The sequence below is a fragment of the Cotesia glomerata genome, linkage group LG7 (assembly GCF_020080835.1).
Source record: "Cotesia glomerata isolate CgM1 linkage group LG7, MPM_Cglom_v2.3, whole genome shotgun sequence".
Lineage (NCBI taxonomy): Eukaryota > Metazoa > Arthropoda > Insecta > Hymenoptera > Braconidae > Cotesia > Cotesia glomerata.
In genome coordinates this window covers 25,670,932-25,690,226 of record NC_058164.1, presented here as the reverse complement: position 1 = coordinate 25,690,226, position 19,295 = coordinate 25,670,932, and the positions used below count along the sequence as shown (strand labels likewise).

Below are 19,295 nucleotides of genomic sequence, written 5' to 3'. Positions count from 1 at the left end.
TCAAACTGTGAATGCTTAATATAATTATCGTCGTTTTATATTACACAATTATCGTTTAATAGATTATTCTTATAATTCTAATCGCTAGATGATATTATTATTTTATTATTATTATTATTATTATTATTATTATTATTATTATTATTATTATTATTTTATATTATTATTATTATTATTATTATTATTATTATTATTATTATTATTATTATTATTATTATTATTATTATTATTATTATTATTATTATTATTATATAAAAATATTAAATTAATATTAATAATAACAATTTTTACAAATTTAGAGTATATTTACTATTTTTTTTAAAGAATCAAAATCAAAATAAAAATAAAAATAATAATAATAATAATAATAATAATAATAATATTAATAATGATAATAATAATAACAAAAATTTAATTTTATAAATTTCACATTTATATTTATTTACATATTCTATTTGATCCTTTAAATTAAAAAAATATATTATTATTATTATTATTTCTAAAAAATGAAAATAATAATAATAATAATAATAATGTGTCATTGCAAAGATCTTAATTTGAATTTGTGCTTTTTCAAGGTTTCATATCATTCTCACAAATTAAATAGTTAATTTATGATGATAAGTATTTCGGCTGCATTCGATAATAATCATTAGGCCCAAAATTAAGAAATTACCTTGTATCTCGTGAACTATTGACATTTTTGAAGATATAAGCTCATCCTGATGTTATACTCATAAAGACCTTTCATTTGAGTACCCACATGCATTTTTGATATATTTTTCATATATACATATATATAATATATATAAATATATGAAAAATTGATGTGGGTACTCAAATGAAAGCTTTTGATTAGTTTAACATCAGGATGAGCTTATATCTTTAAAAAGCTCAATATTTAAGAAAGTACAGTGCAATTTAACAAATATCTTGTGAACTATTGACATTTTCAAAGATATAAGCTCATCCTGATGTTACACTCATCAAGACCTTTCACTTAAGTACCCACATCAATTTTTCATATATTTTATATATTTATATATGTTATATATATGTATATATAAAAAATATATGAAAAATTGATGTGGGTACTCAAATGAAAGCTCTTGATGAGTGTAACATCATGATGAGCTTATATCTTTAAAAATGTCAATATTTAAAAAATTACACTGCAATTTAACAAAAGTCATTATTTATTAAAGTAAAATTTTATTTATTCATAGTCCACAATTCACTGCAGTCACGTAGTGACTGCAAGGTTGCTAGTTATTATTATTATTAAAAAATATCAAATTTTAATAATGACTTAATAATTGATTAATAATTAATTAATAAATTTTTTATCATTATTTCAACGAATTTGGAGTATTATTATTATTATAATTATTTTTAAAAAATAAAAATAATAATAAAAATTTAATGAAATGAATCTTACATCAACATTTATTTATAAAATTTGATGTTTTAAACTTTTAAAATTAATAATTATTATTATTGTTGATATATTTTTTTTTAATAAAAAATTCAGCACTTTAACGGTTAGAAACATTTTAAATAAAATCCTGGAAAATTTTCCCGTCAATAATAAAGGTAATAAAATTACCTTCAATATAAATTCGAAGCCAGTATATAAAAATAAATCAAAAAATATTTATTTATATGTGAGCATAGCTTGTTATCATTATTGTATTAATTTTACTCATTGCTTATATTTATGAACTGGTCGGCTATAAATATAAACCGTGTAAATTAAATTAAATATCAATATAAATATTATCCTTTTTTTTTTTTTTTTAAAAAAAAAGAAGTATTTATTCCTATTGCATCACTTTCTCGTGCATGGATTTATTGCAAAACTTTCACGAGGTGCGTGATTATTGCGTGTGCAGGACTGCACCGAAGGATATGACTTTTTTATTTCCCTGAAAGACTGGCAGACGTGAAGCACATATTTGATGACTCTCAAGCTTTTCCAGTTGATGTTGATGTTGATGATGGAAACTCGTTTTATATTAACGATGAGAATGTTAATTTTTTCGCTGATTGGAACTAAATGCTCCGTGCATTCCGAGGTCGGCTAAATGGATTACAAATGTTACACAAGGTCATAATAATATTGTTGACGGGTGATGTTTATCTCCAATTTATCAATTTGTTAATTTGGGGTAGTTGTAGGTCACTGTGAATTTGTGATAAGGTTAATTAAATTTATTTAAGTCACCTTAAGAGTTATTAAAAGTTTTCTTCAAAAATTCAATTTTACTCACTTTTAATTTTTATCTTAAAAAATATTTATCCTAGAAAAAAAATTTGAAACTAAATTTGTAGCTCTCCTCTTTATTTTATTATTTAATCTTTATTTTACTTACCTCTTTATTTTATTATTTAATTAGTTCAAAAGTTATAAACACTTAAAGTTTGCCCAAAAACTCAAATTTTTACAAAAATTCAATTTTACTCACTTATAATTTTCTTTGATTTTTATCTTAAAAAATATTGGTCCTAGAAGATAAAATTCAAAGCATTAATTGTAGCTAAAAGTCTCCTCTTTACTACAAAATTTTTCTGGTTCCAAAATATCAATTAGTTCAAAAGTTATGAACATTTAAAATTTGCCCAAAAATCCAAAAGTTCAATTTTACTCACTTTTAATTTTCTTTAATTTTTATCTTAAAAAATATTCGTCCTAAAAAAAAAATTTAGGACGAAATTCGTAGAAAAAAGTCTCTTATTTACTACAAAATTCATCCGGTTCCAAAATATCAATTATTTCCAAAGTTATGAACATTTAAAATTTGCCCAAAAATCCAAAAATTTAATTTTACTCACTTTTAATTTTCTTTAATTTTTATCTCGGAAAATATTTGCCCTAAAAAAAAAGTTTGGTATACAAATTGTAGCTAAAAGTCTCTTCTTTACTCCAAAATTTGTCCGGTTCCAAAATATCAATTATTTCAAAAGTTATGAACATTTAAAGTTTGCCCAAAAATCTTAATTTTTTTCCAAAAATTCAATTTTACTCACTTTTAATTTTCTTTAATTTTTATCTTACAAAATATTCGTCCTTAAAAAAAATTTTGGGATAAAATTTGTAGTAAAAATTCTCCTCTTTACTACAAAATTTATCCGGTTCCAAAATTTCAATTATTTAAAAAGTTATGAACATTAAAAGTTTGCCCAAAAATCCAAAAATTCAATTTAACTCACTTTTAATTTTCTTTAATTTCTATCTCGAAAACTATTGGTCCTAAAAAAAAAAATTTGGAACAAAATTTGTAGTAAAAATTCTCTTCTTTACTACAAAATTTATCCGATTCCAAAATTTAAATTATTAAAAAAGTTATGAACATTTAAAAATTGCCCAAAAATCCAAATTTTTCCAAAAATTCAATTTTTATTTTCTTTAATTTTTATCTTGAAAAATATTCGTCCTAGAAAAAAATTTTTGAAACAAAAGTTGTGGCAAAAAGTCTCCTCTTTACTACAAAATTTGTCCGGTTCCAAAATATCAATTATTTTCAAAGTTATGAACATTTAAAGCCTGCCCAAAAATCCAAATTTTGAACTTTCACTATTAAAACCCACTTTTTCACTACAAATCTTCAATTTTAAATATCTCAAGACCTATAAACGCTATAAAAAAACTTTCTTAACAAAAATTGTAGCCCAAAGCTTCCTTAATCCCCCAAAATTAACCCAGCTCCTCAATTAAAATTCCTCACAAAGTTACAGAGGTTCAAATAATTTGTAAAAATTTGGAAATTCAAATCTTGAAAAAAAACATCGAATTTGTTTACGCAAAAAATTTATTTTATAATTTATAAGGAAGCTTGACCCAAAGTTCATTGACTTAATAGTTCAAGAAGATTACAAACTTTCTATTTCCATGAAAAATATCCAAATTGACCTGTAGATAACGCAAGAGCTAGAAGTTATCTATAAAAAAATAGAATTATTAAAAACTAATAAATTCAAATGTAAAATCATCAGACTGCGTGGCGGCAATTACAATCGATTACATCACCTTCCAATCCAACACATCAAATGCCACACGCTATATAATAGCCGACCGTAACCTATATAACAAAAAGATTTCGCTAGATAATAATCCTTCTTATCAAATTGTAAATCAATCTATCCGGTTTTTAATCCTCCGTATGGATTTTTATCCAATAAATTAATTACAAGACAAATAACGATAGCTAGCTTATCAATCACGAGGATATTGAGCGAACTGTTACTCTTACATAATTGCTTTTTAATTAACAAGGGATAGATTCAGATCATAGGAATTAAAAGCGCGGCATTTATTGCAATCATAGATTTTTTAATTTATTTATTTTTTCCGCGGGTCTATGTTAGAGAAAGCTGATTTTGCAAGTCAAAGGTTCAGTATAATAATATAATAATAATAATAATATAATGAACAATATTGATAGCGATATATTTATCAATACTTGTACATTATACTATTTACATGTGATGAGTCGTCACGTGCCTCAGTCCAAATACCTCTCCTCGGGCTTTATCATATCTCAGACAAAACATCCATGTGACTCGTCATGTGATTTTGAAAGTAATCTGTAAACTTTTTTTTTCCCTTTATTAAACTCATTTTGATGTAAATATTTATTATTAAATAATTTTTTAAATAGGTCAATTTGTTTTAGAAATTTGTTTTATAACAATAATAATAAGAAGAATTAATTGATATATCCAAGATTTTAATATCAATTTTTATGTATTAAAAAAGCCCCTACAATCTTTTAATTTGACTGAAATAATTATTTTAAAATTTTTAATTTAAATTGTTACAATTGATTAAAAATTTTTGACTTTTTGGTAGATTAATAATGAGATTTAAAAGTTAAATATATATTATATACTAAAAAGTATATAAAAAAAAAAAAAAAAAAAAAAAAAATTGGTATTAGACCGAGCCGGGTTTCGAACCCTGGTCTTTACGAATACCTCTAAGGACCTGCTATTATTTATTTTTTTTTTTAAATTCAACAGCTAAAAGCCACTAAGGATCACATAACTTTACGTTTGATATATTGTACATAACTTTTATAAAATTACATTTTTACATATTGTTTAGTTACAAAATAAATTGTGCACTTAGGTACCATAGCTTGGGTATTATCGTCAATTCCTAAAAAATAATGATTGATTTAATTGAAACCAAAATTTGATTTATTTCAGACCTAAAAACAATTTTTTTCTGATTTTATATCATTTCTATAATTATGTAATTTTATTTTTTTTTTTTATAGATATTTTTTATCCTATAATATAAAATAAATTATTAAAGTGAAGTTAGTTTAGTATCGAAATTCTTGATAATAATTGAAAAAATGGACCTTAATTCCTTACTGGTTTAAAATTAGTGCGCGCAATTTAAATTTCTAAAATTTATTTAAATTTAGAAGCATCTAACATGTAATATTAAAGATCTGGGTTCGATTCCCGGCTTGGTTCAATCCCAATTTTTTTTTTCGATTATTCTATATTTTTTTTTTAATTTTCAATAATTTTACATTAATAATTTTTATTGTTAATTAACAAAAATGACAAAAACCGCAAAAATTGTGAATAAAGTTTACATTAAAAATATAAAACCAAATAAAAAAATTTTGACAGCTTTAATATTTTAAAATTAGTATATTAAAAGCTTAATTAATAATAATTTTAATAAAATTTAATTATTTAATTTTTTTTCATCATAAATAAAAATAAAAATAATAATACTTAATTAAATAATCTTAAATTATATGCAATAAAAGTAATAAATGTCATGGTCACACAATTCTCTGCATTACTGGTCGTCCGTAAACATGAAAAATTCATAAAATGCATTAACCTACAAGTTGTTACTCCGTATAAGTTTGTTATTGTTATGAAGTTTGCATTACAATTATAAAATTAGTTATTCTAGAACTAAAAAAACTATAAATAAGAGTTTGTTTACCTAATCATCAATACAATCAATAAATAATAAAAAAAAAATGCGTCTATTGTGTGCTAATAATACGACACTTGCAATGTTGCGATCTATTTGCAATGTTTACAAAACAATCGGCTCAGAAAAATATCTCAGAAAATCTCCTAATTTTGTGATTAGCATCCGGACGGTAACTAGTCAAATTCACAGAATTTCTGAATTTTTTCCGGTAAGTAATATATTTTTATTTGTATTTAAAATTCACGAGTTTTATTTATAGCATACATTTATTATAACTTTTTTATTTATTGACAGAATTATAATAAATAATTTTGCTAATTTATTAAATTTAATCTTGTTTATTATTTCTTTTTAGATTTTAAATTAAAGAAAAAATTATTTTTAATATTTATTAATCAGTTTCATGATTTATAACCCGGAAAACAATAAATTATTGTATAATTCTTACAAATATTGATTAATTTACATATTTCATTAACATTACAATAAATTATTTAAAAAATAATATTTTTCTCTAAAAATATAAATTTATTTATAAAAACACTAAAAATAACTTTTAACATATAATAGATATCAATATTTTTATTAAAAAATTTACACTATTTTAAAAATTTTAAAAAGATAAATAAATTATATAATTGATTTAAAGTAAAATACTTATCACTTTTTAATTTTAAAAAAAAAAAAATTGGATCCCGAGACCGGACTCGAACCCTGTTCGGTCCGGGATATTACAAAAGAGTATTACCATTTAGCCAGTAAGCATAAGTTAACCCACGACGGATTTTTTCCAAAATAATTTTATTTTTAAATCCACAAAATTTCTTTGATGTTTTCAAGGAATATAATACTAAATACACTATTTTAGCAAATTTAAAATTAAAAAATAAATAAATTATAAAATTAATTTAAATTAAAATACTTTTTTTTTTATTTTTCAATTTTTAAATAGTATTTTTTAATTATAAAAAAAAAATAAAAAAAATTGAACCCCGCGACTGGACTCGAACCCTGTTCGGTCCGCGCTGTTAAAAAAGAGTAATATCGCTTAGCAACTAAGCATAAGTTGACCCATTACGGATTCCTTTCAAAATAATTTTATTTTTAAATCCACAAAATTTCTTTGATGTGTTCAAGGAATATAATACTAAAGACACCATTTTATAAAATTTTAAATAAAAAAATAAATTAATTATAAAATTATTTTTATTATTTTTCAATTTTTAAATAGTATTTTTTAATTATAAAAAAAAAATTGAATCCCGAAACTAGATTCGAACCCTGTTCGGTCTGCGTTGTTAAAAAAGAGTAATACCACTTAGCCAATAAGCATAAGTTAACCCACGACGGATTCCTTCCAAAATAATTTTATTTTTACCTCCACAAAATTCCCTCGATGTTTTCAAGGTAAATAATAAAAAAACTCCAAAAATAAATGGTTAAATTGAGTAAAATAAGTAATTTGTACAAGGAAGTAACTATAATTGAATAAATAAAAATGAACTAATAATAAGAACGTCTAAAAATGTTGGAAACCTAGCACGTGCCTAACTAACTAAGCAGAATAAGGAAAGACCGAAAAAAACACGTGTATCAATAATAAAGTGTTTATAAGGCTTCAATTGACCGAGGGGGGTAGATTAAGTGATTACGCTCTAGCCGGCTGAAGGTCACATAAAGATTCCCTTAAAAGGTCACGCTCACGGCCAGTGTTGTAATTTAAATTTAAATACTCGTCGTGACAACATTCCAATAAAAAAACAGTTCTAACTTTTACCAAATAAAACTATGGACTTGCCGAAGAAACACATTAAAAAAATTCTGTCCGCTATTCTGAGACCGCTGATTACTTCCGCGACTGAAAACCGGCTACCGATTGACGAAGACAGTGATTAATTAAAAATTTAATTACGTGATTAGTTACCGTGATAATGTTTTGCAAAAAATCTCGTTCGGTTGATAATATATCAGGTTATGGGTCCAAGACTATTGATAGATACTTTACGCCCAAATTACAGAAGGATATCAACAATAATACCAAGCCGAAATTTAAAGATGCCGGTGAAGAAGTTGATTATTATCCGAATTGTGATACTTCCGTTTGGATGAGATCTTGTGAGAAGGAAGTTGTCGAGCCGATTTTTGGAAAGACTATAGGTGAGATTCCTAAATGGCTTAAAGGAACTTTGCTAAGAAATGGACCGGGGAATTTAAAAGTTGGGGATCATGAATTTGATCACTTGTTTGACAGCTCTGCGTTGTTACACAGGTAATTTTCTTTTTAGTTTGTTAAAAGTGAAGCAAAAAAAATTTTTATTTTATTTTAATATAAATTTTGATTTAGAAAATTGAAGAACAAGTAGTTTATTAAGAAGAGATTTTTTTAGCTGAAATGTAGAAAATTAATCAACGATTCAAAATAAAATTGATTTTTAGTTAAAAATCTTTTTAATTTACTTTTTTTTTGCATAAATTGAAAATTTTTTTTAAAATCGACCTTATTAGGAACATATTTAGGTTAAAAAAGCTTAATAAGCATGAATATTAATTTTTTATAAAATTTAGTACCAAAAATTTCCAATAGGTGGCGCATGATCGCTAAATTTTCTCACTACTAGAGAGTTAAGTTTCAAAATATAAATAATAATTATTTTTTTTTTCTCTAAAAAGCTTATCTGTCATTAATTATCAGTTTAATAAATTATTCAATCAATTTAAAAGTAATATACTATAATTGACGTGGAAATTCTCCTAAAAAATCCAAAATAAATATTTTTTTCCAATTTAATCACATAATTTTCTAATTAAATAATATTTTGCTATGACATGTTATGAAAATAGACCTTATTAGGATATATTTAGATTAACAGGGCTCAATATGCTTAAATATAATTTTTTTATAAAATTTAGTACCAAAAATATCCAACAGGTGGCGCATGATCGCTAAAATTTCTCGCTACCAGAGAGTTTAATTCTAAAGTATAAGTAACTTTTTTTTTTTACTTTAAAAAGCTTATCTATAATTAATTATCAGTTTAATAAATTACTCACTCAATTTTTAAGCAATAAAAAATTATACTGGATAATTTAGCTACAAAATTTAAAGAGTTTCTTTAGTAATTTATTACAAAATTTTTGCTTCATTTTTAATCCCCACCAAATTATCAAAATACAAAAAGTAAACTAATTGATAGGTTCCACATTTCTGACGGAAAAGTGACGTACCAAAGGCGCTTTATCCAAACAGACGTTTACAAAAGAAACCAACAAGCCCAAAGAATTGTCTTGACGGAATTCGGAACAAAAGCAGCTCCGGATCCTTGCCAAAGTATTTTCCATCGGTAATTGTCTTTCGCAAAAATTATTTAATCCAATCCTAGTAGAAATAATCAAATTTTCACTCGAATCTAACCAATAACTGGCAAGTCTAGTTAAACTAGCTAATTATTAGCCAAAAACTTAATTTCATTTCTACACTGTAAATCCAAGTGTTTTAAAAATGACTACAAATGGGCATTTAAAATAGGAAATTTAAAACACGTGGAAGTGTTTTAAAAGTGACTATAATTCTTTAAGATAGAAACAAAACACTTTATGTGTGTTTTGTTACACTGTAAAAAAAAACCGGTGTGAGTCCATGCGGTGTACGGTGTTAAAAATTCCGGTGTTAAATTCAACACCGAAATCGGTGTAAATATTTTTAACTTCCCGCTAAGAAAATCGAAGATTTTCAAAAATCGGGAAGTTATTGTTTTCACCCCGTTTTGCAAAAATCGAGTTTTCATCAGATCTCGACGTTTGAAGGTCAAAGGATGCTTCCCTGACTATCCCCGCGAGGTTGTCACGGTGTCTGTATGTATGTATGTATGTATGTGTGTGTGTGTGTGTGTGTGTGTGTGTGTGAAAGTATGTGAACCGCTTATAACTTTTGAACGGCTTGACCGATTTCATCGCGGTTGAAGCCATTCGAAAGGGCTTGACCAAACTTAGATTTTGAAAATTATTTGGACCGATTCAGATCAATAGATTTTGAGAAATCTTCAAAAAACTGAAAAAAAAAATTTTTTTAAATGTGGTTTTTTTGGAATAACTTTTAAACGGCTTGATGGTTCAATTCCAAAAACTAATCAGCTCTTAACCTCAAAAAACCACGTCGATCGCCACCAGTCCGGTCAAAATCGGTTGATTCGTTCGAGAGATATCGTGAACGAAAGAAAACCGAAAAAAGTGTTTTTTCGGAATAACTCCAAAATTCCTCGCGCGATCAATTCAAAATTTGAGATTCTTTGTGAGGCTTGAAAAACTGCGTCGAATGCTTCTAACCGCGTAAAAATCGGTTTATTCATTCAAAAGTTATTGCGGTTTAAACATTCAAGAAATAGTGTCTTATCAAATCTCCATCAGACTTTTGAGCTCGAAAAGCTCAAAAGCTTAGGAAAGCAATCTCTTTGAGCTTGGAGAGCTTAAAATAACCCATCAATTGTATTTTTCAGCTCGAAGAGCTCAAAAACGTCATTGGTGGAATTTTAAGCGCCTAAGTATGGAATTAGCGGGAAGTTGCAAGGATGGCCTTTAGGGTCAACCGTTTTCCTAATTTTTTTTTTTAATTTCCGGAATACTTCTAAGATAATTTTAGAATCAATGCAATTTATTTGAAGCAATTTAGTTGAAATTATGTCCTTAAGGGGTTATACGCAGTTGCAAAGCTAAAAAAACAACATTTTTTTATGAATTTTTTCTAGACACAGTTTTTAATTATCAATTACAAGTGATGGTTATTTAAATAGAGCCTACTTTCAAGAATACAATAGTGCGTCAATCATGTAAAAATATAAATGTGCACCGCTCCTGTAGAAGATGTTCTGAACGACCTCTAAAAAAAAGGCCCTTGGCGGTGATCTCTATTTCGGTGGTTTGGATTATCTGAAATCAAAAAATATGGTGAATTCTTTTACAGGATAGATTAATGCAGGTATTGGACGAAGGAATAAGATTCAAAAAAATTATTACTATTTTTTTTTTAACAATTTGGAAAATTGTTTTTCAACAAAAACGCAAAATTTTTTACAAATAGACGCCATTTTGTCAAAAATCAAAATTTTTCTTATTCGTATAAGAGACACTTAGAGATCGGCACGCTCAGTAGCTAATAAGTGTTTATAACAACTTGTTTTAAATATTGCTAGTGAGTCAGCTGCTGTTATTGATGGGGGCAAGGAATTCCAAAAGGAAGTCCCCAGAACCACAAAGGAGTGCTGAAGAATTGAAGTACGTGGAATCGGCGCCAGAAGTGTATCAGTCAGATTATTGTCCCTATGTCTCGCGACATTATGGTTCATCCTTATTCTATCCTTTAACAAAGCATTTTTATTCACGACTAACATTCCGTAATAAATGCAGCCCATCAGGTGAAGCCGACGATGATATGGCGAAAGCCACCCAACATCAAGCCGCGGTCCATTAATGTGTTCTCCAAGTCGTTTACGCAGCACAAAGCGCGCACAGTTGTTCAGAGCAACTTTCAGCTTTTTCTCAAGGCCCTGATTTAGGTTAGTGAGAGCTACGGCACAGTAGTCAAAAATAGGAAGCACCAAACTAGTTACTAATTAGTTACTAACTAGTTACTAAGTAGGCACTATTTAAATAACCATCACTTGTAATTGATAATTAAAAACTGTGTCTAGAAAAAATTCATAAAAAAATGTTGTTTTTTTAGCTTTGCAACTGCGTATAACCCCTTAAACCTTATGTGGAACCTTTTTTGAATAATCTTAAAACATTTTTTTAACTATTTGAGAACAAATTTTGAATACTTTTGAGACATTTTTCGGATATTTTTGAGTCAATTTTGGAACATTTTTTGGACAGATTTAGTGTTTTTACAACAAATTTGAAACATTTTTAGAATAATTTTACGACAATTTTGAACGTTTTTTAAATGATTTTCATATAGATAATTTATTTTTGCACAGCTGTAGATTTGTCATGTTTAAAACATCCATTATACTATGAGAAACATCATGGTTACGATAAAAATAATTATTATATTGTTCCTAAACATCTAATATTGTAAATACTATTTAACTTGTTGTATAACATTCATTAAATCGATTTCTGCGTAATTTAATAAATTGAAAATTCTTAAATAAATGTTACTTGTCTTATTTTGATAAATATTGAATATTAATTGTGTTTTATTGATCATGTAATATTCATACTCCAATACGGTGTAAATTTATTCTACTGTTACACCGGTATTACACCGGTTTAACACCGATATTACACCGGTTTAGGACCGGATTTTTAACACCGCAAAAGAGCACCGCTACACCGGTGTTAATACACAGGTGTTACATAGCGGTGTCAAAATGAGTCCATTTTAACACCGCTTTTTTAACAGTGTAAAACACTTGGATTTACAATAAACTAGGAAGAATTAATAAAAATTGAAACTTTCGTAGAGTTTCTGCTATTTTCAACCCAGCAGACAACGCATCAGACAACACAATGATATCCGTCTACCCTTTCGACGATGAGTTCTACACATTCACGGAATTCCCAGTAGTCCACAAAATCGACCCAGTAACTTTAGAAACCAAGAAAAAGGTCAACATCTCGAAACACGTGGGTATTGTAAACCACACATCGCACCCACATGTGATCAAAGATGGGACTGTTTTCAATGTGGGACTAAGTGTGGGTTCCAAGGGCCCGGAATATAGCGTCATCAAGTTCCCAATTGCTCGGAACGCTGGTACCCAAAATTAATCAATAGATTTGCTTATCAAAGCTAATCATTAGATTAGCTTACTTTCTATTTTAAATTTGATGTCTTACAATTAATGTTTGATGTTAAAGACAAATCGATGTTCGACCAAGCCGAGATAGTTGGTAGCGTCCCTGCTAGATGGCGCATGAATCCATCCTACATGCACACTTTTGGAATTACCGATAACTACTTCGTTATCATCGAGCAGCCGCTGGCTATTTCATTCACCAAGATGGTCAAGTGTCATTTGATGAACCAGCCGCTCTGTACTTGCCTCAAGTGGCATGATGATCAAAATGTAAATAACTATTGTTTAGAGAAAGTCTCTTCTTTACTAGAAAATTTTTCCGGTTTCTAAATATCAATTAGTTCAAAAGTTATGAACATTTAAAGTTTGCCAAATAATCAGAATTTTTCCAAAAATTCAATTTTAATTTTCTTTCATTTTTATCTTGAAAAATATTCGTCCTAGAAAAAAATTTTGGGACAAAATTTGTAGCTAAAAATCTCTTCTTTAATACAAAATTAGTCCGGTCCCTAAATATCAATTAGTTCGAAAGTTATGAACGTTTAAAGTTTGTCCAAAAATCCAAATTTTTCCAAAAATTCAATTTTACTCACTTTTAATTTTCTTTAATTTTTATCTCGGAAATTATTGGTCCTAAAAAAAAATTTATATCAATTTATATCAATTAGTTCAAAAGTTATGAACATTTAAAGTTTGCCAAATAATCAGAATTTTTCCAAAAATTCAATTTTAATTTTCTTTCATTTTTATCTTGAAAAATATTCGTCCTAGAAAAAAATTTTGGGACAAAATTCGTAGCTAAAAATCTCTTCTTTACTACAAAATTAGTCTGGTCCCTAAATATCAATTATTTACAAAGTTATGAACATTTAAAGTTTGCCCAAAATCCCAAATTTTGAACTTCATTATTAACACCCACGTCTTCATTACAAATCTTCAACCTTTAATATCTCAAGACCTATAATCGCTATAAAAAAACTTTTTCTACAAAATTTGTAGCTGAAATTCTCTTTTTTACTACAAAATTTGTCCGTTTCCAAAATATCAATTAGTTTAAAAGTTATGAACTTTTAAAATTTGCCCAAAAATCAAAAAATTAAATTTTACTCACTTTTAATTTTCTTTAATTTTTATCTCGGAAACTATTGGCCCTAAAAAAAAAATTTGGGACGAAAGTTATAGCTAAAAGTCTCTTCTTCACTACAAAATTTGCCCTGTTCCAAAATTTCAATTATTCAAAAAGTTAAGAACATTTAAAAATTGCCCAAAAATCCAAATTTTTCCAAAAATTAAATTTTAATTTTTATCTTGAAAAATATTCGTCCTATAAAAAAATTTTGGGACAAAATTTGTAGCTAAAAATCTCTTCTTTACTACAAAATTTATCCTGTTCCAAAATTTCAATTATTTAAAAAGTTATGAACATTAAAAGTTTGCCCAAAAATCCAAAATTTCAATTTTACTCACTTTTAATTTTCTTTAATTTCTATCTCAGAAACTATTGGTCCTAAAAAAAAAGTTTGGAACAAAATTTGTAGCAAAAATTCTCCTCTTTACTACAAAATTTATCCAGTTCAAAAATTTCAATTATTTAAAAAGTTACAAACATTTAAAGTTTGCCCAAAAATCCAAATTTTGAACTTTCATTATTAACACCCACCTCTTCATTACAAATCTTCAACCTTTAATATCTCAAGACCTATAATCGCTATGAAAAAACTTTTTTCACAAAATTTGTAGCTAAAATTCTCTTTTTTACTACAAAATTCGTCCGGTTCGAAAATATCAATTATTTCCAAAGTTATGAACATTTAAAGCCTGCCCAAAAATCCAAATTTTGAACTTTCATAATTAACACCCTTTTTTTCATTAGAAATCTTCAACCTTCGATATCTCAAGACCTATAATCGCTATAAAAAAACTTTCTCAACAAAAATTGTCGCCGAAAGTGTCCTTAATCCACTAAAATTCACCCGGCTGCTCAATTCCAATTCCTTAGCCCAGTGACAGAGTTTTGAAATTTTTGGAAAAATTTCTATTATAACTATTGTTTAGTTTTTAGCAATACATTAATCATAAATGTATTTCTAGACGCTTATTCATCTAATATCAAGAACCGACGGGAAATTAAAAAGAACATTTACCGCTGAAAAATTCTTTTTCTTCCACACTATAAATCAATTTGAAACGCTTGATAAAGATTACATTGTTCTTGATTTGTGCTGCTATAAAGACGCTAAAATGCTTGACTGCATGTACATAGAATCGATTAAAAATATGCACAAAAATCCTAATTACGCTGAATTGTTCCGCGGACGGCCTTTGAGATTCATTTTGCCGATTGGCAAGCCAAAAGATGGATATGATCATACAAGCCAGGATAATTTGATTAAGATTGAATCTGTCCACCAAACTCTCAATTCTAATGACAACAAAAACAATTGTAACATTAGAGACACAAAGGATATGTTAAGCCGCAAAGCATCAGCTTATAAACTTCCCGACGGAAAAATTTTCGTAAAACCAGAACTAATTTGCGATCTGGGTTGCGAAACTCCAAGGTTCAATTACGAACTTCTCGGTAAAGAGTATCGTTATTTCTACGCTATTTCCAGCGATGTTGATCTTGATAATCCCGGAACGGTAATTAATCATACCTAATGCTGCTTTGTTTTATATCTTGGATTCGGTATCATGATTCTTGATCTTCCGACAAAATATCTTAAATAATTAAATTACCAACACATTAGGTAGAAGTACTGTTTATGGCCATTTATTGTTCAAATAAACGATAGAAATGAATTTATAATAATAAACCATTATGATCTCACTTTATTTTAATATAAATTTTTTGAAATTCAACAAAAATATGGTTATAATAAGGTAAAAGACCCAGTTATTGACACTGGACTAGTTATTGACATTTGCAATTTTATTTTAATTAAAAAAAACAAATCAACTGTAATAAATAAATAAACATAATTTTTGAGCTATAAAGTTTAAGAAAATAGGTTCTTTGAAAACATTTAATTTTTAACTTCCCGCTAAGAAAATCGAAGATTTTCAAAAATCGGGAAGTTATTGTTTTCACCCCGTTTTGCAAAAATCGAGTTTTCATCAGGTCTCGACGTTTGAAGGTCACAGGAAGCTTCTCTGACTATCCCCGCGAGGTTGTCACGGTGTCTGTATGTATGTGTGTGTGTGTGTGTGTGTGTGTGAAAGTATGTGAACCGCTTATAACTTTTGAACGGCTTGACCGATTTCATCGCGGTTGGTGCCATTCAAAAGGGCTTGACCAAACTTAGATTTTGAAAACTATTTGGACCGATTCAGATCAATAGATTTTGAGAAATCTTCAAAAAACTGAAAAAAAAATTTTTTTCAAATGTGGTTTTTTTGCAATAACTTTTAAACGGCTTTATGGTTCAATTCCAAAAACTAATCAGCTCTTAACCTCAAAAAACCACGTCGATCGCCACCAGTCCGGTCAAAATCGGTTGATTCGTTCGAGAGATATCGTGAACGAAAGAAAACCGAAAAGTGTTTTTGCCCTCCGGGCGGAAAGTGGCAGCTTTCGTCCCGCTGCGCTAAACTAAGTTGCCGCTTTCCACCTTCGTCGGACAAAAATAGTATACACTCCTCGGGAAGTAAATAAAGCCTCAGATCACATGTTTGTTGACCTCGGCTTCGCCTCGGCCAACAATTACATGTGATCTGAGACATTTCTTACTTTACTTCCCTAGGTGTGTAATATACTATTTTCGGAATAACTCCGAAATTCCTAGCGCGATCAATTTAAAATTTAAAATTCTTTGTGAGGCTTGAAAAACTGCGTTGAATGCTTCTAACCGCGTGAAAATCGGTTTATTCATTCAAAAGTTTTTGCGGTTTAAAAATTCAAAAAATAGTGTCTTATCAAATCTCTATCAGACTTTTGAGCTCGAAGAGCTCAAAAGCATAGGAAAGCAATCTCTTTGAGCTCGGAGAGCTCAAAATAACCCATAAATTGTATTTTTAAGCTCGAAGAGCTCAAAAACGTCATTGGTGCAATTTTAAGCGCCTAAGTATGGAATTAGCGGGAAGTTGCAGGGATGGCCTTCAGGGTCAACCGTTTTTCTAATTTTTTTAATTAGAATAAAATTGCAAGTGTCAAACAACTAGGCCAGTGTCAATAACTGGGTCTTTTTCCTTATTATAATTTTTTATAAATTAATTCAAATGTTAACTGGCCAAAAATGGTGCTAAGGTGGCCAAAAACGGTACTTCTACCCTAAGCTTATTTATTTCTTTTATTTCTTTTCTGTTTTTTGTTTTATCAGCTATAGTCATTTGTACTAAGCAAATTATAATTTATATCGACTTTGCTTTGAGACAACGTTATTTATTATTAACATTATTATTATTATTACTATTTTATTTGTTATTATTGATATTTATCTCTTTTGTATTCATTTTGTAAGGCTCTTAAGGAGCTACGGCTTCAGAATCTAAAATTTTAATAAATAAATAAGCTTTTTACCGTGTTGCGCCCTTTTATTATGGACTTTTTTTTGATATTTAGTCTCGGGAATATTTATTTTTGGTATATTTTGTCGAAGAATCAAAACGCCTGATACACTTGAATTCTATATTCAGGATATATTTATAGGTTATAAAGGTCGATACTGCAACTAAAACTCGGGTAACTTGGAGCGAAAAAGGTCTCTATCCAAGCGAGCCAATTTTCGTCCCAAATCCTGAAGGACAGGTTCGTACCATAGATTTGGTCAATACCTTTTTGGCCGTAAAAAATGCTTCCCTTGACATTTTTCAGACTTTTTTTTTTTAAATCACATCTACAAAACCTCCCAAATCCAGAAAAAAATACCCGAGCCTCTAAATTGACACCTAAGCCCCGAAAAGTTGCTCACACCTTTTGATTCACGATTCCTCAATTGCAAGATTAAAGTGACCCTTCTTTCCCGTTTTTCTCGGCCGCAAATGAACTTAGGAGCTTCGGGTATTTTTTTCTGGATTTTAGGGAGTATATAGATGCAATTTGTGCCCAAAAAGTTAAAAAAAAAACGATTCTAAGATTTTTTACGGCCAAAATAGAAAATGTCAATTTTTGGAAATTGATGAAAATGGCGGTTTTTTAGGATGAAGATGACGGAGTTATCGTCAGCGCAGCTGTTTTTGGGAAGAGCAATGAGTCTGAAGTGTGTTTGATGATTATAAATGCAAAAACAATGAAGGAAATCAGCAGAACTGTGTTTTCCACGCCCGGGCCAGTTCCTAAATGCTTGCACGGGTGGTTTTCTATGGACAAATAAATATTTTTAATACTTATCATTAAAATTTGTATTTCTAATAATAACAAACTCAAATAATATGTAAAATAAAATAAATTATTATTTGTATTGTCTTTTTTTTGCATTTTCATTTTAAGATTTCCGTACACAACTATACAATATTTACAAAATTACATTACTAATTAACAATTGTGTTTAGTTTATTTATAATTTTATGTACATTTTACGCAGTTGAATTTGTTCAGTTCAATATAATATATTTGATAGCATTATTACCGGTCTAGATTTTAGACAGATGGAATGTTGGATTTTAAACGGTATTTATAAGTTATAATTATTTATTAACTATATTTATTGCGTTTGATTATATTGGCACAACTTGGTCACAATGTTTGGATATTTTGTCGAAATTAAGCAAAATGGCGTATATTTGATCGAAAATTGTGCATAACAATTTAATTTTTTTGAGCATAAATTACGGGTCCATTTTGCTTACAAAATATGTGGCCTTTAAAATTAGTCTCCTCAATAAATACACAATACATATTAATATTTAAAATTAATATGTAAAATCCTCGTAAATGTATTAATAAAAATAAATATCTAATTTGGGCTACGGCCAGCCGTAAAATCCTACTTAAACAAAAAAAATAAAAATATATAGCAATCCATAGATCACTTTGTATTAATGGTCACGTCCCTAGATTGACGAGACTATCACAATAATTAATGTTAATAATTACAACGATAAACTTATAAACATTGCATTTAATTGCATAAAAGTATTTATTTATCATAAATAGGGCCAGAACTTTCGCAGTTAACCTCTAATTTGAATTGAATAAAGAAAAAACGCAAGCTTCCTGGCTCTACTTTTCAACCTTAGACGTTTTCAACCTTAGATTTGTCGTCTGTGATTACGCTTATAGAGTTTAGTTTATCTTCGTCCTTTAGGATTTCCGTTTCAGCGTCACTTTTGGTTAGACTGGACACTGATACTGTTGGGTTTATGTCTGCGTGGACTGGTGGTATACCTGAATTCGCGTCTTCGATTGCTTTTCTTAACTAAAAGCACAAAATAGTGTCAAAATTAATGAAAATTAGCCTTAAGGCTTCAAATTGGTATTTGAATTTGAAGAACATAGTTAATGAAAATTAGCCTTAAGGCTTCAAATTATTAATTTTAATTTACGTAATTACTGAAAATTAGCATTAAGGCTTCTAATTGTAATTTACATT

At 28.0% G+C, this 19,295-nt stretch overlaps 2 protein-coding genes across 5 annotated transcripts in view; one reads left to right on the top strand and one right to left on the bottom strand.

The window, feature by feature from the left end:
- The first annotated feature begins 5,937 nt into the window (after positions 1-5,937).
- LOC123269454 (carotenoid isomerooxygenase) lies at positions 5,938-18,713 on the top strand. The gene is made up of 8 exons (XM_044735161.1): positions 5,938-6,176; positions 7,987-8,237; positions 9,163-9,309; positions 12,430-12,722; positions 12,827-13,035; positions 14,857-15,408; positions 17,414-17,512; positions 17,904-18,713. The coding sequence occupies exons 1-8, from the start codon at positions 6,012-6,014 to the stop codon at positions 18,075-18,077; spliced, it is 1,890 nt and encodes a 629-aa protein (XP_044591096.1). The 5' UTR covers positions 5,938-6,011; the 3' UTR covers positions 18,078-18,713.
- The window catches only part of LOC123269453 (chloride channel protein 2), a 28,157-nt gene continuing 27,020 nt past the window's right edge, over positions 18,159-19,295 (bottom strand). For all 4 annotated transcript variants that reach the window (XM_044735157.1, XM_044735156.1, XM_044735160.1 and 1 more), the window contains one exon: positions 18,159-19,121. In XM_044735157.1, coding sequence (XP_044591092.1) covers positions 18,939-19,121 — 183 coding nt within the window. In that variant the 3' untranslated portion in view covers positions 18,159-18,938. The remainder of the gene's footprint in view (positions 19,122-19,295) is intronic.

Coding starts and splice junctions, on each gene's coding strand:
- LOC123269454 (XM_044735161.1), top strand. CDS start 6,012: ATGCGTCTATTGTGTGCTAATAATACGACACTTGCAATGTTGCGATCT. Junction 8,238..9,162: donor AGCTCTGCGTTGTTACACAG/GTAATTTTCTTT, acceptor ACTAATTGATAG/GTTCCACATTTCTGACGGAA. Junction 15,409..17,413: donor ATCTTGATAATCCCGGAACG/GTAATTAATCAT, acceptor ATATATTTATAG/GTTATAAAGGTCGATACTGC.